A 26,589-nucleotide genomic window follows, 5' to 3' on the forward strand; every position below is an offset into this window, starting at 1 on the left:
GCTATATGTCATTCTCAAAAAAAATAAAAATTTAAACTCAAAATTTTTTAACATTTTAGGCCAATTTGTTTTCTGCTACATATTTTTGGTAAAAAAAAACCCCCAATAAGCATATTTTGATTGGTTTGTGCAAAAGTTATTGCGTCTAATAACTACAGGAAAGATTTATGTAATTTTTTATTTATTTATTTTTTTTGGCGGCGACCTGCGATTTCTAAGGGAACTGCGACATTTCAGCGGACAGATTGGACCCCTAACTGACATTTTTTACACTTTTGGGGGGACCAGTGACATTACTACAGTAATCAGTGCTAAAAATATGCACTGTTACTGTAATAATGACACTGGCTGGGTGACACTGGCTGGGAAGGTGTTAACAGTGTGGGTGATCAAGGGGTCAAATGTGAGCCTAGGGGAGTGATTCTAACTGTAGGGGGCATGGCTTGTGAAATGATCATAGAGACCTGTGATCCTATATAGAAGGATCACATGGGCTTTGTGGTCATTCCAGGGAGAAGAACGGTAGGCTGTGTTTACAACAGCTGACCGTTCTTCTCTCTCAGAGGTGAGCGATCGCGGGTGTCAGGTGGCAATTGGAGCCGCCTGCACCACGCATCGGCTTCCCCGCTGCTGAGTGGGGGCGGGAGTGCGCCGCTGATGGGGCGGCTCACCCCCTAGCTGCAGGCGCGCGACCGACGTAGGTCTACGTCGGTTTGCGCAGGAGGGCTGCACTGCCACAGTAAAAAGGTGGCGGACGGTTGAGAAGAGGTTAAGTATGGAGGAATTTGAGAGCTTCACAGAACCCTGACCACAACCTCACTGATCGCCTTTGTGATGAATTTAAATGTCTAGTATTAACAAGATCTTGATCTGACTTGACAAATACTCTTTTTATTGAATCTGCGTACAGAAAATCTCCTAGACGTTTTAGAAAGCCTCCCCCCTCCCTCCATGCCCACGCCCAAGAGGAGTAAAAGCCAGGTGTAAGCTATAGTAAGAATGCCTAGCCCACTTATATTTCCGCCCATGACTTTGGAATGATATGCTCAACAAACTGAGATAGGTGGAATAGTCAATGGTCCACAAACCTTGGCCATACAGTATAGTGTACTATAAGAAGAATAACAGTTACTTCGACAGATTGGTTTTAGGTCAGTTTATAACATCATAATTTTTTTAAAGGTTAGGTATGAATCACTAAGCATTTACCTACTTAAGGTCCGCCCTACAGGAGTTTTACTTGTACAGGGCAGCACTTCTGTAGCGGATCATGTAAAAATACGTGATCCGACATTTTCCAGGTAGGGGGAGGCGGCGGCTTGTTCCAACTGTGATTACACTCGAAGTCTGCCAGTACCCGCCAATCATCCTGCAGAGAGGCAGAATGGCAGTTTAAACAGAGCAGATTGCTGTTCTGACAAGAAAGAAGTCCATGCTAGCTAGAAGTTACTGGTTTTTGGCTTAGCCTTTCCTATTGCAGGTATAGCTCTCATGATCACTTGTCCAAGAAAACTTTCATATGGGTTGATGACCAATCATTTTAGGTAATATACAGAGTATATTTCCCCTAGTAAAAACACCTCCTACAGTGTAGTAAAACACTGGCTAGGCACACAGTAAATCCTTTGATCGCCCCTGATGTTAACCCCTTCCCAGCCAGTGTCATTAGTACAGTGACGGTGCATATTTACTGGCGTTGATCATTGTCACTGGTCCCCAAAAAGTGTTCAGTCTCATATATATATATGTGCTATAGTTTGTAGACACTACAACGTTTGCACAAACCAATCAATATACGCTTATTTGGATTTTTTTTTACCAAAAATATGTAGCAGAATATATATTGGCCTACATTTATGAATTAATCTTATTTTTTCACATTTTTTATTGGAAGTGTTTTAAAACAGAAAGTAAAAATATATATTTTTTTTTCTAAATTGTCAGTTAAAAAAATGTTATAGTGCAAAAAATAAAAAACTCAGAGGTGATCACATACCACCAAAAGAAAGCTCTATTTGTGGGGAAAAAAGGACATCAATTTTATTTGGGTACAGCGTCGCATGACCGTGCAATTGTCAGTTAAAATAATGCAGTGCCATATCGGTCTGGTCATGAAGGGGGTAATTTTTCCGGAGGTCAAGTAGTTAAAGAAGGGCGCAGGAAAAAAAAAAAAGAAGGGCGCAGGACCACAAATACCTGTCTATCTTCTGAGTGGTGCATTAAGGTCCACCAAGTGGAGAGGACCAATTTTAGCAGGAATAGTTGGCTCTGAGTAGTAAAAATACAAAAATAACATACAAGCTACAAAGCCACAATTCTTGCCAGCCTAGAATACATTTTAACCCACTGAATAATCCCATGGATGACAATGTTTGTGCAATCAGCTGAATGATTGATGAGACTATCACTGTAACATGTATTTTTTTTACTATCAAGACTTTCAATATAGTAAACAAAAACTGGGGCAGCGATATAAATAGATTTGGTACAAGAACTTGCTTGTACTTTTTTTAAAAATATTATTGTATTGTTATTCATATTGAATGCTTGTGTTCAATATTTAAGAATACATCTATGGAACTTAAATACTAAAGAATATGTTTTTACATTTGTAAGGGTCGATAAATGTATACTATATGTAAGGGTCTATAATACCTTGATTGTTTGGACTGAAGCTTTGGTCAAAAAACAAAATTGTCTAGATGGCTTATTTTTAGATTTAATAATTACTGATTTCTGTTTCAAAAGTAATATTTCTTTGCTTGTCCTTTCCTTGATTCCATTCACTGTTTTAGCAATTTGGAATTCCCCCAACAGGTTTTAATAAAATACTTTTCTGTAGATAGTGGGTGGCTAAAATTTGATGATGATGATGTTGACCTAGATGATCTAGATGATAATGATGATCTTGATCTAGATGATGATGATGGTCTAGAAGATGATCTAGATGATGATGATGTTGATAATCTAGACAATAATCTAGATGATAATCTAGATGATGGTTGATCTAGATCAGTGGTTCTCAACTCTGGGCCTCGGGACCCACTAACAGGCCAGGTTTACAAGATAACTGAAATACATCACAGGTGATATATTTTGCTGCTCAATGATTGCAGTATTCTAGTCTGCATCTCCCCAAGGTGATACTTAAAATCTGGCCTGTTAGTGGGTCCTGAGGACCGGAGTCGAGAACCACTGATCTAGATGATGATGATGATGATCTAGATGATAGTGATGATGATCTAGATGATGATGATCTAGATGATAGTGATGATGATCTAGATGATAATGATGATAATCTAGATGGGTTTGATTTACTAAAACTTGGAGTGCAAAATCTGTTGCAGCTCTGCATAGAAACCTTTCATTTTTTTTTTTTTTTTTGGGTCAAATCTTCTAAAAAAAGCTGTAGTTAGAAGCTGATTGTCTATCATGCACAGATGGACCAGTTTTTGCACTATCCAGTTTTAGTAAAATCAACCTCATTGTGCCGTCCAGCCAGAGGCATAACTAGAACCTTCAGGGCCCCGGTGCAAGAAACCATGGAGGGCCCCCCGGACCCCTAACTGGGGCCCTTCCCTTCAAACCTGGGGCTCTTCCCACTGATCCTGGGGCCCTTTACTCTCATTTCGGGCCCCTTTATTACAGTCCCGCAGTGGGGCCCTTTCACAAGTTCTGCAGTTGCTCCCTTCCTGCCATCTTGGGGCCTCCCCACGGTGGTGGGATGCCAGGGCCCGGTCGATCCTGGAAGTTCACCCACTGGTGTCAGTAGTTTTTATTTTTTGGTATCTTAATTGTATTATTTTTATCATTTTATTTATCTTTTTTACAATGTCACTGACTATGACTCTGTCCATTCAGAAAAGGAAGGAGCTAGTAAATTACATATTTACCAACTGGATAGGAGGAGTGGCGGGGGCAGCATACAGAGGAACCAATCTCCTCCATTTTCATCCTGCAGCTACAGGAGGAAAAAGGAGGACAGTGATTTCTTTATGTGCTGCCCCCGCCACTCCTCCTATCCAGGTGTACAGGGGAGCCACACAGGCCCCCTAGAACATGGGGCCCGGTTGCAATTGCGACCCCTGCAACCCCTGTAGTTACGCCCCTGCGTCCAGCCCTTTCCTCCCTCATACATTCCCCTTGTAGACTATTGGATTACAGCAGTGTCGTCACTATAGTTCCATGCCAAAGGTTTGTGTTGCCTATGGTGGTCTGCATGCAAATTTCTACACAACTTCCAACCAGGCGATTTTTAATTTAACTATTCTATAAAAAAAAAAAAAAAAAGATTCTTACCGGAGACTGTCTGGGAAACTAAGAGTTGTTAATTTAAATGACTAGACTTCAGATTTATTTGTTCTCCATGAACAAACCCAAGTCCCTCATATTTAGTAGCCAATTTATTATATTTAGGAGTTACAATATACAGATCCTAATTACATCAACAGATCTTTTAAATATTGTTTAAGGTACTTTTGAAAGCATCGAGGCACTGTGGCAGGTTTTTATGAAGATGAGTATTCATAATACATTTGCAAACGTGCTTTCCTGTGCACAATTTGCTCTGCTGCACTTTTGACCAAAGCAGATTAAGCAGATTTAACCTTGTTGCTGTTCAGTTCTGGGTGGTCTTAAACAGGACATTTTTTGGCTTTCCAGGTGGGAATAAATTGAAGGATCCTAATCATGTTTTTCATCCCCTGGCACAGGGAATATTTTTCTGGCCACAATGAAAGTAGAAATTGGCTTTTGTGCTATTGACCTAACACCAAACACATGTTTTAATCTGGATGAATTGGAAAAATCTTTTTGCATAACATTTTTATTTTTGTTTCTCTTGTAAAGGAAGATTTTCTGGATGGATGGAAACAGCATCAATATGGCAAACATGGATGGCAGTAACAGCAAGATTCTTTTTCAAAATCAAAAGGAGCCAATTGGTAAATACCGCTTACTTTGCAATTCGTATGCCCCTTTGGTGTATTGCTATTATTGTTGTTGTTTGGAATTAGTAGAAGGATTTTGGTGAAAATTGATTTTGCCATAACATTTTTTATCTTTATTTTGAGGGTGTGAGTGGGGGATAGGTGTATATTTAGGGTAGATTATTTTTAGCGTTCCTTGTATCTGTGTTTTTCCCTTTTTCTGATTTGATTATTATTTGTGTACGTTGACTTTAAATGTTTTATTATATATATTTTTTTCCATAGTCTGATTTTTCTTTCTGTGAAGTGTACTATGTACCCTTTCCTCGTGCACATGGGCTGGGGAGGGGGGGATGGGGGCAGCATATAGGCACTCCCTTATTGTTAAGAAGGGCTTTACAGATTCCAATAAGCCCCCCAACCACAAACTCCCAAGACAACCAGGCCATGATTGTGGTGAAGAGGCCCCTGACTTTGTCAACATGGGGACAAGGTGCCTTGCCAGGGGGTATGGTTTGGGGGGAAAATGTATGCTCGCCCCCCCCCAACCCCTTTGCTAGCCTGCCATACTGCGTGTTTGGATAAGGGTCTGGTATTGATGTTTGAGAGGGACTCCACACTTTTTTTCTTGTTTTTTTTTTTAAATATAGGATAAGCCATTGATATTAATACCAGTCCCTAAGTGCCTGGCATGGAACATGGGAGGGGGGGCACAGACTGTTTTTATTATGCTTGTTTTGTTTTTTTTTCCCTCTTGCAGCTATACCAGAACCTTATCAAGAATTGGAGTCTGGTGTGTATTTTTAGGGGGAACCCCACACCAAATGTTTTTTTGGTGTGGGGTGCCCCATTAACATCTCTTTCTGACCCTCATCAACGATAAGGGTCTGGTACAAGTGAAGGGAATCCCAGCTATTTTTTTTTACAAACAAAAGTAAAGCCACCAAAGCTGTTATTTGCTGGCATGTAAACTGCAGTTTTATTTCTCGGCAAATGTCAGTTTTGCAGTAGTAGGTTGTATACATTGTACAGATGCGCAAATTCACATGCAGTTTAAGGGCATCCCCCAGGCAAGGTATTTAAAGACATGTTGCATTTTTAATGTTGACTATAAAAGATTATATAAATCAGTGTTCCCTGCCAAATAGAATTTATAATTTTTTTGCATTGATACATGCCCCCCAACCTAGTGCATTACCAGTGGCACCATTCATTATAATAAAAGTGGTAAACAATTATAATCACAAACACAGGTCCAACAGCTGGCACCCCCTTTACTCTTCAGGGTAATCTCTGGCACTCCCTTTCTATATTCCTGAACCGGCTAGCTTGCTCCTGGATCCCTCTGACCTTCTCCAGAGTGGTCCCCTCTGCTAGGCAGACCCACAAGGGCAGTTTGCAGTACTCACAACTCAGAATGCTTTCCTGAAACTCGAACCCAATGCTCCGCTGGTCCTCAGCACACTGGATCCTTACTTCAGCTCAGCTAAGCCCTGTGTCCACTCAGGCCAGCCGCCTGGGACACCCGATTCTTCCTGACAGGAGGAGAGACAACCGTCACCTCCCTCCTGGGCTTCCCACAAAAGAAAATCTGTCATGTGCTCCCCACAGATTTATACCCCCTCCCAGAATGCTGTGCGGCAGAATCTGCCATTCCAGGATGGATACAAGCCCTGGTGTGTTTTTGGTCAGGTTTCCTTGACTGCCCAATGAAAGCCCTCATTGGGACACAGTGGGGAGACTCCCCAACACAACAGGCACACCTGGGAACACATGCCAGCCTAGCTGAAAACATTGCCCTGCTGATAAGCAGATAAGGCCCACTATACTTTACCTAGCACCTACATTGGAGGGTGCTACATGTGTTTTATAACTGTAATTGTTTATCTCTTTAATTGTAATAAATGGTGTCATTGGTAATGCACTAGGGTGGTGTACCCTTCTTTCTTTTTCTTATTAAGTGTTTTGGATTTCCCCCATCTAAAGAGGGCTGCAAGACCTAGGGAGCGCCTTGTGACCTGTGGAAAACCCAAGCCAATAGGCGATCCAGTTGTGAGAACTGTAGATTTTTATCTGCCACATTGGAGCCCAGAAGAGTTTCTTGTCTTTGTATTGGCATTCAGCTTTAGCTTTAAGAAGCCTGAATAGGGGAGTAAAAATACAGAGTCACATCAAATCATATGGATAGACATTGGACATAATATAGTAATGAGATTAGAAGGTGATTTAATAACGATATTGTTGGGGGGAGAATATAAAAGTAGTGTAAGTAAAGATGTAAAGTAGAGTTTAATGGAGGGAGTTTTGCTCCAATAATTTTGTCCCAGTCCAAAAGTCATTTTCTATTGCGCCACCGACATCATCGCTTTCTCTAATATGGCCGATAACTTGTTCTCAGCGGAACAGCAAATGTAAATATAATGCTAAATAGTTCTTGTTATGCCACAGAATGGAAATATTTGCATGACTGTTATTATGTTAAGCACATTATAGCTATTATATATGATTATGCTGTTAGTAGGCTCCTTTTATAAATAGAAACATACATTGTAGATTTAATGGACCCGTAATAGATGGAACATGGTGACATTATACAAAAAATAAGTGTTTACAGTTACTGGAACACATTCGCAGTCTGCAGTGTGTTGATTAGGGCCCCTGCTGAACGCACAGCAGGTGTTTAGACAGCACTTTCTGTAATGTGTCTTTGAAATATTTAATATTAACTGTTCTCATAATGTATATACAGTATAATTCATACACTGAGTATATCCATTACAGTGCCCACCAAGGCCAGTTAAGTCAGATTGTGTCATTGTAGGAACGTTATGATTAGGTTTGGCCAGTCAGACTTTATCTGAGCCCCTGCTAGCACAGTTGGAGCATTCGGAGCCGTGTGTGCGCAGGGACGCACAGAAATGGACAGCAAATGTTACTTTACTGCAGTTTTATGGACCAGGACAAGAACACAGCCAGATGTTACCTAATAAACAAGACTTACTGGCAGATAGAGGACGTGTTATGGCCCTGCTTTCATATGTGACATTAAACTCACTGCTATAATACTGGTGATAGTTCTGAGCTGCCTACTCTATGGGGACAGTCTCTCAATTGTGCCATGGTACTTGTGACAGCTCCAATACTGTTTGCATTGGGAAGGAAGGCTGGCGCAGCTGGTTTAATGCTGTCATCTGCAGTTGGAGCATTGCTGTATGACAGCATACTATAGGGCAGTTGAAATTAGGAAATAAACAGAGGGCACACCGGCCTAGTGCATGATCCTCAATGTGAAAAGCTTTTATTGTATATGAAAGGTACTCAGAAACAAATGCTTGATAAAAGCATATCACATTGAAGTGGCTGTAGTGCCCACAGTATCACATCATGGATGAAAAGTCCACAGAAACTGGCTGACGCATTTCGAGGTTCTGCCTCTTCCTCAGAGCCTTTGCTTTTCGACTTATACCACCACACTAGCAAGAGGCAGGGGAGTGCTCAGGTCACTGGCTCGCACCTATGGGGTGTACACTACTAGGTTGCCAGCTGACTCTCCTCTGCCTCTATCCAGTGGGTATATGCAAACACAGTGAGAGATTAAGTAACATAAGTACTGTATTTTCTGGCGTATAAGACTACTTTTGAACCTCAAAAAAATCCCCCAAAAATAGGAGGTCGTCTTATACGCCGAGTATAATATCTCCAAGGTAACCTAAGTATAAGTATTACCGGTAGATCATGTCGTCTTATACCCTGGAAAATACGGTATATGTGTTCATATATTACTACGTTAAAAAACGTAACTATAAAATTCATGCCATTTACAATGTTAAGAGTTCATGACATTTTCAATTTTAAAATCATTCATTAATAGTTAATACATTCATTAACCAGTTCTGGAGATTTTCCCCCTTAATGACCAGGCCATTTTTTGCAATTCAGCACTGCATTATTTTAACTGGCATTAGCGTGGCCATGCAACGCTATACCCAAATAAAATTGATTTCCTTTTTTCCCCACAAACAGAGCTTTCTTTTGGTGGTATTTGATCACCTGTGCGATTTTTATTTTTTGCGCTATAAACAAAAAATTGTGACAATTCCTGAAAAAAAAAAAAAAAAATAATATATATATTTCACTTTCTGCTATATAACATTCACAATAAAAACAAAAAAATAAAATAAAATAAAAAACACATTTTTTTCTTTATTTTAGGCCAATTTGTATTCTGCTACATATTTTTGGTAAAGAAAATCCCAATAAGCGTATTTTGATTGGTTTGCACAAAAGTTATCATGTCTACAAATTAGGTGAATGATTTATGTAATTTTTTTAATTTTAATTTTTTTTACTAGTAATGGCGGCAATCTGCGATTTTTAGTGGGGCTGCAACATTGTGGTGGACAGATTGGACACCTAACTGACATTTTTGAAACTTTTGAGGGGACCAGTGACATTACTACAGTGATCAGTGCTAAAAATATGCACTGTTACTGTAATAATGACACTGGAAAGGAAGGGGTTAACACCAGAATGATCAAAGGGTTAAATGTATGCCTAGGGGGTGTTTTATAATTGTGTGGGAGATGGGCTTATGGAAATAACACAGGGACCTGTGTTGCCAAATAGGAGGAACACAGGATTCCTGTTCTTATTGCTGACAGAACAACAGTCTGCTGTGTTTTCAACAGCAGATCACCATTCTGTCTCCACGGGGAGCAATCGCAGGTGCCCGGCAGCAACCGTAGCCACCAGCCCCGCAGAACAGCTTCCCTGCTGGCAAATGGGCGCACGCGCCCCCACGATTGCCCCCGCTAAGTGACGTATGGGTACGTTGTTTTGCTGGAACCTGCCCACCTGCCACCATCTGCGGCGGCTGGTAAGCAAGGGGTTAAGGGATCAGGGGTATGTGTTTCCCCTAGGAGTTAACATGACATACCCTTCCTAGCCTCCATGGAAGGTGTTGGGCTGAACTGGGAAGGAGGTTCTCAGGCTCATTGGCACTATAGGAGACGCCTACAGGGCAAAGGGGATACCCTTCTGATTCTCCATATCCCTGTATGGATCCCCAGATAGCTGGAACACACGCAAGTGCCGCAATGAGGAACAATGGCCACGGCCTAATATAGGGAAGTGTTTCTCAACCTTTTTTCAATCAGGGCATCCTTTAAAGTTACACACAATCTTGTGCCATCCCATTAAAAAATAAATGAATAGTTTCACATATTGCAGCAATATCCACACACATAGGAGACCCAAAATTAGAGGTGATTTATTCTTATAAAGCAACTACACCTTTGCACACTGGTACTGACTAGTATTCCAGAGTTTCTCTTCTCTCTCAGCTTCTATCCCTCACTCAGCTAATGTGACCGCAGTGCTGATGGATAGGGGCGGAAGGGGTCAAACAAGGATGCTTTGAGGGGTGTGTGACATCCTCCTTATCAACAGATGACATCATTGAATGTTAGGATTATGATGGCTTAACCACTTAAGCCCCAGAAGATTTTACCCTCTTCCTGACCAGGGCCTATTTTGCGATTCGGCACTGCGTGAATTTAACGGACAATTGCGCGGTCGTGCGACGCTGTACCCAAATGAAATTGACGTCCTTTTTTTCCCACAAACAGAGCTTTCTTTTGGTGGTATTTGATCACCTGTGCGATTTTTTGATCATGCGCTATAAACAAAAAAAGAGCGTCAATTTTGCAAAAATAACAATATTTTTCACATTTTTTTTATATGAAATTCCCCCCCCCCCAAAAAAAAGTAAAAATCAAAATTTTTTAACATTTTCGGTCAATTGTTTTATGCTACATATGTTTGGTAAAAAAATGGCAAAAAATGTATTTTGATTGGTATGCGCAAAAGTTATTGCGTTTACTAACAAAGGGAAAGATTTTTGTCATTTGTGCTGTTTTTTTTTTAACGAGTAATGGCGGCGATCTGCGTTTTTTTTTGCGGGACTGCGACATTGCGGCAGACAGATCGGACCCTTGACTGACATTTTTGACACTTTTGGGGTTACCAGTGACATTACTACAGTAATCAGTGCTATACATATGCACTGTTACTGTAAAAAAAAAAAAAAAAACTGCAGTTCAACTTTAACCGCTTGCCGACCGCCGCACGACTATTTACTGCAGCGATCAGTCCCTCACAGGCAAAGCGACGTAGGTCTACGTTGCTAGCTTGTGAGGCTCTAGGGAGCGAGCGCGCGCCGCCGGAGGCGCGCTCCCGCTCCCACGCAGTCACGGACCCGATTTCCGCCGGCACTCGCGATCGTCCGTTACACCGGAAGAAAGGCAGGCGGCTAATGTAAACAAAGCCGCCTGTCATTCTCCCCTGTGTAAGAATGAAGATCAGACGGTTCTACTATGTAGGACCGTTGATCTCTGTTCTTACACTAGTAGCCACAGCCAATCACAGTTAGAAGCACGCCCCTAGGGACACAATTAACCCCTCCCTCTCCAATAAAGTTAACTCCTTCACTGCCAGTGTCATTTTTACAGTAACAGTGCATATGTATAGCACTAATTGCTGCAGTAATGTCACTGGTAACCCCAAAAGTGTCAAAAATGTCAGTCAAGGGTCCGATCTGTCCGCCGCAATGTCGCAGTCCCGCAAATAAAATTGCAGATCGCCGCCATTACTCATTAAAAAAAAAAACAACAAAAATGACAAAAATCTTTCCCTTAGTTAGTAAACGCAATAACTTTTGCGCAAACCAATCAAAATACGCTTTTTGCGATTTTTTTTACCAAACATATGTAGCATAAAACAAATTGGCCTTAAATGTTAAAAGATTTTGATTTTTACAATTTATTTGGGGAATTTCATATAAAAAAAATGTGAAAAATATTGTTATTTTTGCAAAATTGATGCTCTTTTTTTGTTTATAGCGCATGATCAAAAAATCGCACAGGTGATCAAATACCACCAAAAGAAAGCTCTGATTGTGGGGAAAAAAGGACGTCAAATTCATTTTGGTACAGCGTCACACGACCGTGCAATTGTCCGTTAAAGTCACGCAGTGCCGAATTGCAAAATAGGCCCTGGTCAGGAAGGGGGTAAAATCTTCCGGGGCTTAAGTGGTTAACAGAAACCCGTGCTGTCAGAATTATGCACTTTTGCATTGCAGAACTTCTTCTGAAAATGCTAGTTGCTTGGCTGTTATGACAATCTAGTAACTTTAAGCAGTTTAGTCACTGGTTAAAGTGGTTCTAAAGGCAGAAGGTTTGTTTTATCTTAATGCATTCTATGCATTAAGATAAAAAAAACCTTCTGTGTGCAGCAACCCCTCTCAGCCCTCTAACAATTACCTGAGCCCCATCTCAATCCACCGATTTTGCACGAGAGCCATGAAGTCCGGGGACTCTCCCTTCTGATTGGCTGAGACCCCGCAGCGAGTGCCATTAGCGCCCGCTGCTTTCAATCAGAGTCACTGAGCCAATGAGGGCAGAGAGGGAGGCGGGGACGAGCCGCGGTTGCGTGTGAAAATCGACACATAGAGCAGCAGCTTGGCTCGGGTGCCCCCATAGCAAGCTGCTTGCTGTGAGGGTACTCAGCAGGAAGGGGGGCCAGGAGCGCCGACGAAGACCCAAGAAAAGAAGGATCTTGGCTGCTCTGTGCAAAACCATTACACAGAGCAGGTAAGAATGACATGTTTGTTATTTTTAAAGAAAAAACAAGACTTTAATATCACTTTAACCACTTTCCCTGGTGCTACAGCCGAAAGATGGCTACAGCACGGACTTCCAGTGCCGGGAGGGCATCAATAAATGTCCTCTCATGATCGCGCTGCTCACGCACCCCCTGCAGCATGCAGGCGCAATGCTCTCTGATAGACGAGTGCTTGGGACTCGGCTGATAACATGATGTGATTGGCCCTTTACCATTTACCCTTTAACTTTACCTTTACCCTAATGACAGCTGATCACAGAAGTAAACAGAAGCCGGTTCTCGGCTTTTTTTTTCTCTTCACACTGATAGCGTGAAGAGAAAGGAGGGAAGTCGTTAACTGGCTTCTGTTACAGGGACATCGGTCCAACACAGTGCTCATCAGTGCTGCTAATCCATGCAAACCAGTGCCCATCAGTGCCAACTATCAGTGCCTACCAGTACTGCCAAACAGTGTCCATCAGTGCCATTTATCAGTGCCACCTATCTGTGCCAATCAGTGCCTCATAAGTGTCACCTATCAGTGTAACCTATCAGTGCCACTTCACAGTGTCCTTCAGTGCTGCCTATCAGAGCCCATCAGTGCTACCTATCAGTGCCCATTAGTGCCACCCAGGGCTGCTGTTAGAAATCCCGGGGCCCTGTACAGACTACCTGGCAGGGCCCCCCCCCAAGAAAATATAATATATATTTAGCTAAAATTACAACAAAATCACTTTTATCAGACACAAATTTAACATAACTCACATGATTTCTGCTAAATCTAAAAAAAAAAAAACTATGTTAATAAATAAAAATGAAGATGAGATGAAAGAAATATACAGGCTGGGCAGTTGGAGCTCCTGGATCAGGGAGACAGAGGGAGAGAAACAAAGTTACAAATAAACTCCTGAGTAGAGGTAACATTATAGCCAGTGCTGGGAGGGGGGGCCACACAGGGAGGGGGATTAGTGAGGGACGACTGTCTCTTTCTCAGCAGATAAAAGCTGATAGCAGGGAGAGGGACAGATCAGATTCAGGTGCTGGAGGAAGAGTTCTGTATTTGTTGTCCATCACTATTCCCCCTCCCTGTGTGGGCCCCCCTGTGTGCTCGGGCCCCCTACAAGAGGGCTGGTGGTCCCCCCCTATCAGCGGCCCTGGTGCCACCTATCAGTGCCCATCAGTGCTGTCTCATCAGTGCCACCTCATCATTGCCAATCAGTGCCCATCGTTGCAGCCTATCAGTGCAGCCTCATCAGTGCACATCAATGAAGAAGAAAAATTACCTGTTTGCAAAATTGTATAACAAACTATGAAAAAAAATGTATTTTATTTTTATTCAAAATTTTCAGTCTTTTCTTGTTTCTTTAGCAAACAACAAAAATCACAGGGGTGAAAAAATACCACCAAGCAAAAGCTCTATTTGTTTGAAAAAAATGATAACAATTTTGTTTGGGTACAGTGTTGAATGACCACACAATTGTCATTCAAAGTGTGCCATCACTGAAAGCTTAAAACTCGCCTGGGCAGGAAGGGGGTATAAGTGCCCAGTAAGCTAGTGGTTAAGATTTGAGAACAAGCTTACTTCAGGTTAGCACTGAGGCCATGTCAAGAGAATGATGTCCCCAAAAAAAAAAAAAAAACACATATACTATATTTATATGAAATGGTGCTGACAGTGGAGGCAGTTGGGGAAAAGTTTGGCTCACATTCCCATAATCCTTCATTCTCTATATTACCAACAGGATGGCTAAGTGTAAATAAATAATGATTGATTGCGGCTTTTTTACATTATCCTCCTCTGCAAGAAGCGGACTTGATGATTTGTGTTCAGCTGTCACCCAACAAATAGTGATATATCTAAGTCACATATTTTACGATATTTTGATGCAAGCAGAAAATCCGGCTTACAGTATATCATTAACACGGGACAAATCATCTGTGTGCTCGTACCAGTGTAGCCCCAAGCGCTGTAGATCACCTATGGACCTGTCATATATTACATGCTTCAGATTAGCCAGCCAGCTATTCAGCCCCTGCCGTTAACACGAGAATAAAGCCATCAATTTTAATCCTCGCATTATGCTTCCCTTTGATTTATCGAAAATATTGGAGTCATTGTTTTGGCTTTTTGGTTGTTTGCTGAGATGTGCTCTTGTAAGACAAATAACGCCGTTACATTTATCATCCTGTATAGCAGCTTTGATGTTTCCTGGGAACTTAATTCATGTCAAATGGTTTGTGCTATTTACAGGCCCCATAAGGGAAAATATATTTCTTTGTCTTGTTTTGTCCCTAATTTAAAAAAAAAAAAAAAGGGGCAATGTTGACATTTTTTTTTTCATTCTGCGCAAGCCATCCAGAAATTCATACCTTGAAAAGGCCAGTTACCATTTAATTTTGCAAATTTTGACCATGCATCCATTTTTTGTAAGAATAATCCACTTGAGTACCGGTTCACACATATGCAATGTCAGACATTGCATGTGATTCGCACCACAAATCACATGCAATGTCTGTGCGATGTGAATCCAGCCATGCAGATTGCATGGCTTAATTTGCATTGCATTCAGACCAAAGTCACACAGGACCCTTTTTTTTTGGCCGCACCAGAATCAGATCGCATGGGTGTTCACACCTATTACTGTCCGAACTGACAGTTTGCACTGTGATATGCAAACTGATCTGGGGGTATCCTTAACTTTGTATTGACACCCCCAGTAGTTCGCATATGGCAGTGTGAACTGCCTGCAAGTCAGGTGGGATGCAGGATCCCGCAGTGGATTTGCAGGGTTCCTGCATCACACCAATGCGAACCGGCACTAAAAGTGATATTTAACCAATTGCCAATCGGCAACGTACTAGTATTTCACTGGATTGGAAGAGTGATATCTCAGTCATCACTGCAGCTTCAGCGATAATTGAGATATCCTTTTTTAGGGTCCCATTCAATGTAAAGGTATCTAAAAGGCTAAGAAGTCGCTGGATTACGGCCCTAGAATTGTTGCACCCCCACCCCCCCCCCCTTTAATATTTTCAGCAATATCTCAATATACTGTGCAATTACCATTTACACCATTTGCGTGCCAGACCTATGCTCGTGTTTACATTTGTGTATATTCCCAGGGGGTTCTTTTAGCATTTTTTAAAATTAGTTTTAGAATTATTTACTATTATATATTTATTATTTTAATATTATTATCATTTCTAAATTGTATTTCATAAAAAAAATACACTTTTTAATATTTTGTTTTTCATTAAACTTTATTGCTTTTACATAGGAGTGAACAAGCCCCCTTGTGATAGTTTTGGGCAGGTGACTGGTACTCTTTATGGAGACCCCTGATGTTTCCCCTGCTCTCCAGAGCAACTAACCAAGAACAGATGGTGCTTGGCTACATGCTTCTCTGGCTGTAACAACCAGGAAATGACTACTCTGAACCCAGAAGTGACAAAATCCTCATCACTTCCAGGATCATTTGTCACTGAGGAGACGGGGGAACGGATGTTCCTCCCTCTCTGCTGTGGGCAGCTGTCTTGACCGCTTACTATGGTCCTGAGCTCCAAGGTTTAACTGGAGAACCTGGGAACCACTGTGGGCATTGGCGGGAAGGGAGGGACCTTAAGAGCGCTGTAAAAGTTGCAGCCACCCAGATCACTTTTAAAAGAAAGCCAGTCATCGCCGAATAAAAGAAAAAGGTACTAGGAGCGTGGTTGTAGCCATGATTCTGTTATAGCAATTTGCAGACAGGAACATAGCCACCCTCTCTTGCTCGCTCCCAAGATGGACTATGGGATTTGTAGCCAGTGCCATCTTAATAGCTTTAAAGGGCCCAGGGAAATGCAGTGCACTGGGGCCCTGCCTACACAATCACCCACGAGAACAAAAATGCAAATTTTCGATTAATCTATATTTATTGGTACAGCAGTGCCAGGCTAATGACAGTTTTCAAGTTCAGTGGCTGGGTCCAGTGAACACACACACAGACGGGAGTCAGACTCGACTGTCCTGTGTGTGCCTGTTCCCGTAGAGGTGGACAGGCATTCCTGCAGTTGTGGGCTCTTCCTCCATGGCCCAAGTGGCCTGACAGCAGCGTGGGGCCAACAGGCTCTTGCTACCTGCTAAGTTTGGTGGCAGGATGCACACGGAATCGGGACCAGTGTTGGGGTAGTTACTCAAAAAATGTAACTATTTACTAGTTACTTCTGTAAATTGTAACGAGATTACTTTACTAGTTACTGCATTTGAAAAGTAACTTCACTACTTATTACTTTACATTCCTCTTTCTTAATTGACCGTGTAGAAGAAGATACATGACACTCTTTCTGCATAGAGTTTATTGTATAAACACAGGCTTTGGCAAACATGAGAACAAAACCTGAAAAAAACAGAATAAAACATAAAAGTGCAACAAAAAGTCATAAACTTCATCCTTCTCTATTCTTCGAAATAACGATTGTATCGCAACGGCTTGGGTAACGCAGGAAAGCGCGTTTCTATAGCCTAGTAAAGTAGTGTAGTTACCTCCTATAGCCTAGTAAAGTAGTGTAGTTACCAATATTAGTATTGTAACTAGTTACATTACTTAGTTACCAAAAAAAGTAATGTAGTTACTGTAATCAGTTACTTTGTAACTAGTTACCCCCAACACTGATCGGGACTAATGCTTGGCTGGGGCTGGGTCGCTGGGCAGGTGGGGCCCCACTGGGCAAGCATACCCTTCAGTAAGATGGCCCTTTTTGTAGCGTGCACAGACCACAACTAATGTACACTGCTCGTTACAAACAGAAGTGAGGAGGAACTCATGAAGGATGTTTTAAGGGGGCAGAAGAACACAGTAAGAAATAATTTCATGAAGAATGGATTACAGGGCCATTCATTAGTGGATGTGTATGGACGAATGTAGAACAAGGATGCTGCTTAGTGTCACTTTAAATGTTGCCATGTGTTGAAGTAGCCCAAAGGCATGCAGGAACGAGGTGAGGAAGTAGGAACTCTAATGAAGAGATGTAACTGCCGGAGTCCACAAGAGACTTTATAAATCAGTGGGTGGCTCAACCTTTAGACTCCATCCATATCTGCAATATTACTACTATCAAACCTTTCTATGGATGAAGACATCTCACTTAGCCTGAATTTTTGTTTTAATCTGAAATTAATCAAATCCCTACTAGAGTTGTTAATGAACAGATGAAATTACAGTGGTGAAGAAATTGACCTGAAAGCTGATTTTGGCTAATGAGCTATGTGTACACTAATGTCCTGAGAATTCCTTGTTGAGGAGCGATGATGACTTTGCCAAGTGTGGTAGAAAACGAACCTTGACAGTTCGCTTGTTCTTTAATATCAACCTCGCAGCGAAACCCAGACAGTGATGAAAAACTCTAATAAGCTCCATCTCATAATGGATGTGCCTTATTTGGCAATTAAATATGCTGGGGCTGTTTGCAATATATCTTCCGAGGCTTTAATTACAGAAGTTATGCTTGCTTTAATGCTGCAGAGTGTAAAACGAAGAGTTAAATAACTATGAAAGTGTGTTCACCTTACTGAGAAAAAGGATAAACAAGAAGGGCTACCAGTAAATGGACCATATGGCTGGAATACTGGCGTAGTCTCCTCAAATACTATTGCTAGGCTAGGTTCACTTTTGTGTGCAAAAAAATAGCAAAAATAAATTTAAAAAAATAAAGTATATACAATTGCTACAAAGGTCATGTTGCAATTGAATATTATCAAATTATTGTTTTCCTTTTTAAGCTGCAGCTCTGTAATTTTCTGTGAAATGCAATATGGCTACCTGGAAGCCTTCTGTACAGAGATGGTGCACAGAACGCCCCCCAACAATGTCATTTCCTGCTTGTGTGATTGGCGTGCTGATTTTCCTAGAAGTCTGCACTAGGATACAAGTCTGATTTTGGGCATTTTTGGTTAGATACTTCCAAAGAGAAATGATGTCTGAAGAAATGCAGACCCTGCCACTTCACTCTTTGGAACCCTGCAAATGAAGCAGCTGATTGATAATTATAACGTCACTCCCATCTACCTTCACTACAAACAAACAGCTATTTCTTCAGATTAGCAAAAGGCAGCAATCTGCAACAAAGTTTGGTACAATTGTAATTTTGCCATTGCATTTTAATTTAGCGTTAGATGTAGTCTTTTGACTAAAATGCCATTTTAGTTTTAGCGCCAATTTTAGTCATCTGCAATTGTTTTAGATTCAGTCATAATCTTTGACTAAAATGTCATTTTAGTTTTAGTCCCATTTTAGTCATTGTATTTTAGTAGACTAAAATCTCCAGTGCATTTTAGTTGAATAAAATAATTTTAGTCAACTAAAATTGAATGTGTTTAGTTAACTGTAATGTATTATTTAAGCATTTCTATAGAATTTCCAAACTCATCATAAGTTCCTGGAGTAAAAAAAATCTAAAATTTATATCTAATCAGAGATACAGATTTAGACGTTCTGGATGATCTGAGGTGGCCTGTAATGCAGCAGAGTGCTCTGGACGGTGGTCTGAGGGGGCCTGTAATGCTGCACAATGCTCTGTACGGTGGTCTGAGGGGGCCTGTAATGCAGCAGAGTGCTCTGGGCGGTGGTCTGAGGTGGCCTGTAATGCAGCAGAGTGCTCTGTATGGTTGTCTGAGGGGGGCTGTAATGCTGCACAGTGCTCTGGATGTTGGTCTCAGGTCTGAGGGATGGCCTGTAATGCACAGTGTTCTGGATGCCACCATGCCGGTGTATACTGGTCAGAGGAGGCCTGTAATGCTGCACAGTGCTCTGGATAGTGGTCTGAGGAGGCCTGTAATGCTGCACAGTGCTTTGGATGGAGGTCTGAGGAGGCCTGTAATGCTGCAGAGTGCTCTGGACGGTGGTCTGAGGAGGATTGTATTGCTGCACAGTGCTCTGGACGGTAGTCTGAGGAGGCCTGTAATGCTGCAGTGTGCTGGATGGTGGTCTCAGGCCAGAGGGATGGCCTGTAATGCACAGTGCTCTGAATGCCGCCATGCCAAGGTCACTAATCAGAGAAGGCCTGTAATGCTGCACAGTGCTGGATGGTTGTTTCAGGTCTGAGAGATGGCCTGTAATGCACAGTGCCCTAGATGCCACTGTCAGTGGTTGGAGGAGGCCTGTAATGCACACGCAGTGCTTTAGACGGACGGTGGTCTGAGGGCTCACCTCAGGCCTGCTATAATTGTAATGTACACTACACACTCACAGTGGGTGCTCTATCTGCTCTCTGCTCGAGACATGGGTGGTCATCGTGAATCGGGACTAACAAGTGGGACTCTCGTTGTGACTCGGGAGGCCTGGCTGTAATACACAGTGCTGCTCTGGTCTCTGGCAGTCATACTTGTCACAGTGTGAGACTCAGAGGCCTGTAATGCTGGCTACACACAGTCGCTTGCTTGCTTGCTGGAAATGAAAGCAGGTGGAGCTCCGAGGAAACCAGAAGTTAGTTCACGAGGGTAAGCATTCCTGCCTCACATTTTCACTTAGTTTTCATTTGTTAACAAAAATGGAATTGATTTTGGTCATAGTTTTCATCAGTGGACCAAAATGTGTTGCACTTAGTTTAGTTTTCGTCACTGTAAAAATGGCGCTGACGAAAATTTGGACGAAAAAGTTTTAGTTGACGAAATAAAACTGGTTTCTCTAAGCAGACATAAAGGACACATTAATGTAGCTCTGTATTCATTAACTACCTATTAAAGACCAACTCCACTTTTGTTGGGGGGGGGGGGGGACCCTCTGGGTGATCTATGTACAGTGCAAGAAACTGTTTAGCAAATTTCTTTTATTTCTGCTATGAAAGAAAAGTTGTTTGTTCTTCTTCGTCTTTTGGTTACTAATTCTGAATGGGAATGACTTTTTCATTGTTGATCAGCTGGTGCACTTGCAGTGTTCTAATGAAGAATGCTGCAAAGTCTGCATCCCTTTAGAAGTGATAAACCCTTTGGGAGCATCTCATAAAAAAATGAAGTTTGTTGCATATGGTGTCAAAACTCTGACTTGGATCTTAGTGTAGATTTCTGGGAAAATCAGTGAACAAACCACATAAGCAGGAATTTAAATGTCTGGGGAAGTTCTCTACACTGTGTACAGAACACTTCCAGGTAGCCATATTGCATTCAATTTTACAGAAAATTACAGAGCTGCAGATTAAAAAGGAAAGAGTAATTTTTAAGAACAATAAATTACAATATGACTTGCTTAGCAAATGTATATGCTATAGCTTTTTTTTTTTTTTCCCCCTGACGATCACGCAGATTTACTGTGGCAGGGTGGCCTCACATCTCTGGATCACGTATCTGATGTGGTAAGGTAAGGGGCGTGCTTGTGTGTGCCTGCCACCCAGGTTGTGCTGTGATTTGTCACAGCACAAGCTGATAAGCAGGTCCCGGCCAACGAATGCTTGCCGGTACCCACTAACCAATTCCATCCCCTCAGGAAAGGCAGCTCTGTGATGTAAACAACACAGAGCTCCGAACACAGACAGGCAACCTTGCTGTTTGATTATTCCACGCAAAGCAGAAGGAAATGGAAATAATAGGCATGTGGGGGCCTCCTCTTCTGAAAAAACAAAAAAAGGGTTTAAGACATCTTATAGGATTGTTAAAGTTGCAATTACAGTGGTGTGGTGGAGATTCTGGCAAGAGACTGTGAAGGCTACACAGCCAAGATCTTGGAAGACCCGGGACAGGTGAGTAGACTAGAGAATAAGTGTAAATGGACTGAAGGTGCTGTTGCGCTCTATGTTTACAGAAGGTAAAGTTAATGATATTGTTAAGCCCCTTACACATGGCCCAAATGCAGCCCGTGTGTATGCCAACTGGTCTGAAAGAAGCCGGCCATTTGTCGGAAGTGCATGCTGGAAAACCAGCACCTGACCGGCTCCTGATAAGCGCTCTCAGCCAATGGCTTTTGAGCGCTGCTTAGAGTGTTCTGGCGCGGGGTATGTCCTCCTGTCAAAATACAGTCAAAACAGCTCAGCAGGGGAGATCGCTGTACTAATGTCCAATCGTTAGTACAGCAGTTCTAGTTTCGGGAGCTGACAGTTTTTTTTTCACTCAACTCACTGGGTTGAATGGAAAAATAACTAATAGTGTGTACCAGGCTTTAGGCTCGCCAAACCATTGGTTGAAGGAAAGAAAATCTCTAAAGTCCTGCATCAACACAGTCAGGGTTTATGGGGGAATCCCTCCCGCTACGTTATTGTATTCTGACAGCGGGAGGTAACTAGCCATCAAAATACAATGATCACTTCTGCAGGCTATAGCCAGTGGCACTGATCGTACAAGAAAAAAAAAAAATCAGTACAACCATCCTGCCCATAAATGGATCGAAAATTTCCCAGTTCCGGCTGAACCAGCCGAATTTCAACCTGTCTATGGTCAGCTTTAAGGTTACAAGAAGGGGGAAGGGTTCCTGCTGAATCAGCCAAATTTCAACCTGTCTATGGCCGTTAGGGCTCGTTCACACATGTAGCCAAGGGACAGTAAAAACAGGCAGTTGAGCTGTGGTTTTACCTCCCCCTGACCAACCCTCTTAACCCAACAGAGGACAGAGGGGGTTTTACAAATGCCACATTGCTTTATTTTAAAACTATTACCCCAGCTGTATGAAGTTCTTCTTCTGCCAGGCATACTGGAGACTCCGTCGGCAAGCTATGTTGGCTGAAAGACGCAGGCTCCCTCTGTCTGTCTGCTGCCTGGGAGTTTTGGAGCAATGCCCTACAAGCCACAGAAGAGGTGGATATATGTCAGTCTGGATGTGACATGGTGAGGGTTAGACATGTGCAATTAGTTTTGTTACAAATTTGATTTCTGACTGAATTCGGCATATTCATTAATTCAGGAGCATCCGAATAAACAAAAGACACTTTTGGTGAATGCGTACGAAAACAAATTGTCAGAACGAAAATCTGAAAGAACGAAAACCTGAAAGAATGAAAATCTGAAAGAACAAAAACCTGAAAGAATGAAAATCTTAAAGGACGAAAATCCGAAAGAACAAAAATCCAAAAGAACAAAAATCCGAAAATACAAAAATACAAAAGAACGAAAAACAATTCAACCTGCAAGTTTACCTAATCTGTTACATTTGGATATTTTCGTATTTTAGTTCTTTACAACTATTCCTTATTGCTAAATATGAAAAAATAAATGATGAATGCATTCATATTAGTTTTTCTTTTGGATATATTCAGATTCATTTGATTTTCCGATAAGCAGTGTTAGTGTATTATCTGTGGCCAATGAGCTTGTCCCTTATTCCCTTGTGTGTTTTTCTGTGTCAGACTGCATTTCATCCAGAATCCAGACAGGGTGTGGTGGGCCGGTGGCACTGTTTTGTTGGATTGGTGAGTCTCTTGTGACACAGAAAGTGAGAGATCAATTAATATGAATGCATCCGAAGTTACGAATTATCCGAAGTAAGGAATGACGATCATAACGAATGATCCGATAAAAGAAAAGAAAAAACAAAAAATAAATGAAAAGAAAATGAAACTAAACAAATGTTTCAGGGGTGCATATGTCTAGTGAGTGTTTCCCATTCCAGCAAGGTAGCAATGGTTAGCATTGTGTAAAAAAACAGCCTGCCTACACCGTCCAGTTCTCTGCCCTGTGCACTCCCTCACTCCCATTTACTTCCCCATCCCTGCTTGCAGGTCACCTCCCATCCCCAAAGTAGAATGCACCCTGCCAAGTGCACGACCTCACTTTCATTTACTTCCCCATCCCTGCTTGCAGGTCACCTCCACATCCCCAAAGTATAATGAACCCCGCCCTGTGCACACCCTCACTCCCATTTACTTCCCCATCCCCACTCGCAGCCTGGCATTACAGCCAATAGAGTTTACCGTTTTTTTTTTTTTTTTTTTATATATATATTTAAAGTTGTACTTCTGTTTGTCAAAAAGCAATATTTATGTGTGTTTATGAAACTTGGTTTTATTTATAAAGGCGTTATAGATTACAACGGCTAAATCTTGTTCAAACCCTAAAGAGGGGCCCCAGTCTGTAGCTGCTGACAAAACTGTAGCTGCTGACTTTTAATAAACAGCCACTTACCTGTCCCAGGATCGATCGGTGTGCTCACCCTAGCTGTTTTCTCCCTGTGTCCTCTCTCAACCGCGTCAGCCTTTTTACTATGGGCGCGAGCATCTGTCATGTGTCCCAGAAGACTTTGGGAGGGGGGGGGAGAACTTCCGCTTCATGATCAGAGCGGAAGTAGGAGCGGGTACTGGTCAAAATCGGGTACCCGCTCCCCCCCTCCTCCCCATTTGACAAACAGTAGTGGGGGAGGAAGCCTTAAAGCAGAACTTCCCCTTTTGGGCGCGAGCATCTGTCACGTGTCCCAGAAGACTTTGGGGTGTTTAGAGGCGAAAAAACATCCTGTGTGCTTAAGGCCTTATGGTTATTGGGAAGATTACTGTTACAGGGAGGGTTAGTATTGGGGTTACAGGGAGGGTTAGTGTTAGGGTTACAGGGAGGCTTAGTATTAGGGTTACAGGGAGGATTAGTATTAGGGTTACAGAGGAGATTTGTAGTAGGGATTCAGGGCAGGTTAGTATTGGGGTTACAGGGAGGGTTAGCATTAGGGTTACAGGGTGGATTAATATAAGTGTTACAGGGAGGATTAGTATTAGGGTTACAGAGTAGGTTAATATTAGGGTTACAGGAAGGGTTAGTATTAGGGTTACAGGGGGGATAAGCATTAGGGATTCAGGGCAGGTTAGTGTTAGGGTTACAGGGGAGTTTAGTAATGGGGATTCAGGGCAGGTGAGCATTAGGGTTACAGGGAGGGTTACGGTAAGTTTAGGTTTACAGGGATGATTTGTTTTAGGGTGACAGGAAGGGTTACTATTAGGGTTACAGGGAGGGTTACTATTAGGGTTACAGGGAGGATTAGTATTAGGGTTACAGGGAGGGTTAATGTTTGAACTACAGGAAGATTTAATGTTAGGGTTACAGGGAGGGTTAGTGTTTGGGTTATGGGAGTGTTAATGTTAGGGCTTTAGTTGGTGTTAAGGCTACAGGGAGGGTCAGTGTTAGGGTTACAGGGAGCGATAATATTAGGATTACAGGGGGATTAGTGTTAGGGTTTCCAGGAGGGTTAGTGTAAGAGTTGCGATTACATGGAGCATTAAGAGACCCTTGGGGTAGGGAATGGATTTTTGCACATGGATCTCCACAATAATAAATTACAGCGCCAGTGGTGCTGAAAGAGAATATGAAGCATATTATATTATATGTTTTGGCTGTTGTTAAACTTCGACAAAAATGTATGTCAGGTTTAGGCAGTCCAAACAAGGGTTTATATTACAATGGTGCTGGATGCTGGTTTTCACAGGTAAGTGCACATGTGAGTTCTGTCCTCAGTAATGTCATAGGAACTAAGGGGAAGACCAGCTGAACTCCCAGGGAAAGTATATACTGAGTGCTGGATTCACTAGCAGACTTGGTTCACATTATAACATTATGTGATTTACTAATGTGCTCCTCTAAAAGCCTGTATTAGATATGTAAATGCATCTTCAATAGCCCTTCAAAAATATTGCCAACTGTATTGCTATTTCAGAAGTCCTGTATGTTGTACAATCTTTTATGTAAACCTAATTTAATAAGTTTGCTAATCATATTAGATGCTGTTTCTCTGAATGTTCAATCTCTGTAATGTATTTACAGGTTTGTCAATAGACTACGCAGACAACAAGATATACTGGATCAGCTCCGGTAATGGCACAATAAATAGATGCAGCTTGGATGGCAGTAATTTAGAAGTAATAGACTCATTGAAGGAAGAATTAACGAAAGCTACAGCCCTGACTATTGTGGGTAAGTGCAGTTATACAACCTGGGTTGTATATTATTGACTGACTGGTGATTAATCATGGCTGGGTAAAATGTATTGCCTGTCAATGGGAAATTCAACTACTGTTTTCTAATGGCTAATACTATGGTATTGTAATACTGCAAAATATTTAAAGTTGTCTGTGCCTTCTACAGAGGTTCTTGGAAATAAGAAGACACTGTCTTGATCTGACCTAGTGATAAACCAAATGTTTGCAGAAACAGATATTATTAGATTAAGCCCGCATTCACACTGCAGCGGCACGACTCTGTACTACTTCGGGGGCGACTTGTGAAGTTCCGTGCACCGCGACTTTGGCGCGACTTGCACGGACTTCATATAATGAATGTCTATGCAAGTCGCTCCGAGTTCGCCCCGAAGTAATACAGGACCCTTTTTCTAAATCGGAGCGACTTGTGTCGCTCCTATTAGAACGGGTCCTGTAGCAGTCAATGGACCGCAAGGGACCGCGACTTGTCAGGCTGACAAGTCGCCTGACAAGTCGCGTTAGTGTGAATGGACTCTAACTCTCCTTGAAAAAATATATATATATATATTTACATTAAAATTACACATTTTGTCTGCCCTGTCTGAGTTCTCTTTTGCTGGAATACAGAACAACCCCCCTTATGTTATGGAGATGATAAGACGGAGATGTTCTTTAGTCCAGCAGAGGAGAACTCAGGCAGGGCTGAAAACTCTGCTTGGGACTATTTTAGCAGAGTTAAAGTGTTACTAAACCCACAAAAGTCAAACAAAGTCTTAGTGTGGAACCTAAGGAGTTAATCATGTGCATTGTGTAAAAAGGCCATTTGATCCTGTCTTCTCTGATCCTCCCCTTCTTTTACTGCCATCTGCTGAGAGTACAGAGCCTTGGGGGCACTCTGCACATGCTCAGTTTTGTGTGTTTTGCTAGAGAGTTTTTTTTCTTTTTTGGGGAGGGTGCATGTGATCAGCACAGGGCCAATCAGCACTGTTCAGACAGATAGTCAGGGTTCATGCAGTTTCATAGCACAGTCAGAGGAGAATAAAAACTCCTCCTAAAAGCCTTAACCAGCGCTTGGTTAGACACTGATAGAAGTCATAAGACTGCTTTATACTGCTAATGAGAAAAGGTATTGAGCAGTTTTGTATTTACT

General features: G+C 42.0%; 1 protein-coding gene across 6 annotated transcripts in view; it reads left to right on the top strand.

Moving 5' to 3' along the window:
• Nucleotides 1–26,589, top strand: part of LRP1B (LDL receptor related protein 1B) — a 2,177,452-nt gene that overhangs the window by 1,443,929 nt on the left and 706,934 nt on the right. For all 6 annotated transcript variants that reach the window (XM_082262163.1, XM_082262161.1, XM_082262165.1 and 3 more), the window contains exons 31-32: nt 4,849–4,943; nt 25,285–25,434. In XM_082262163.1, the coding sequence (XP_082118289.1) occupies nt 4,849–4,943; nt 25,285–25,434 (245 nt within the window). The remainder of the gene's footprint in view (nt 1–4,848; nt 4,944–25,284; nt 25,435–26,589) is intronic.

The sequence above is a fragment of the Pelophylax lessonae genome, assembly GCF_965119305.1.
Source record: "Pelophylax lessonae genome assembly, chromosome: 6".
Classification (NCBI taxonomy): Eukaryota; Metazoa; Chordata; class Amphibia; order Anura; family Ranidae; genus Pelophylax; species Pelophylax lessonae.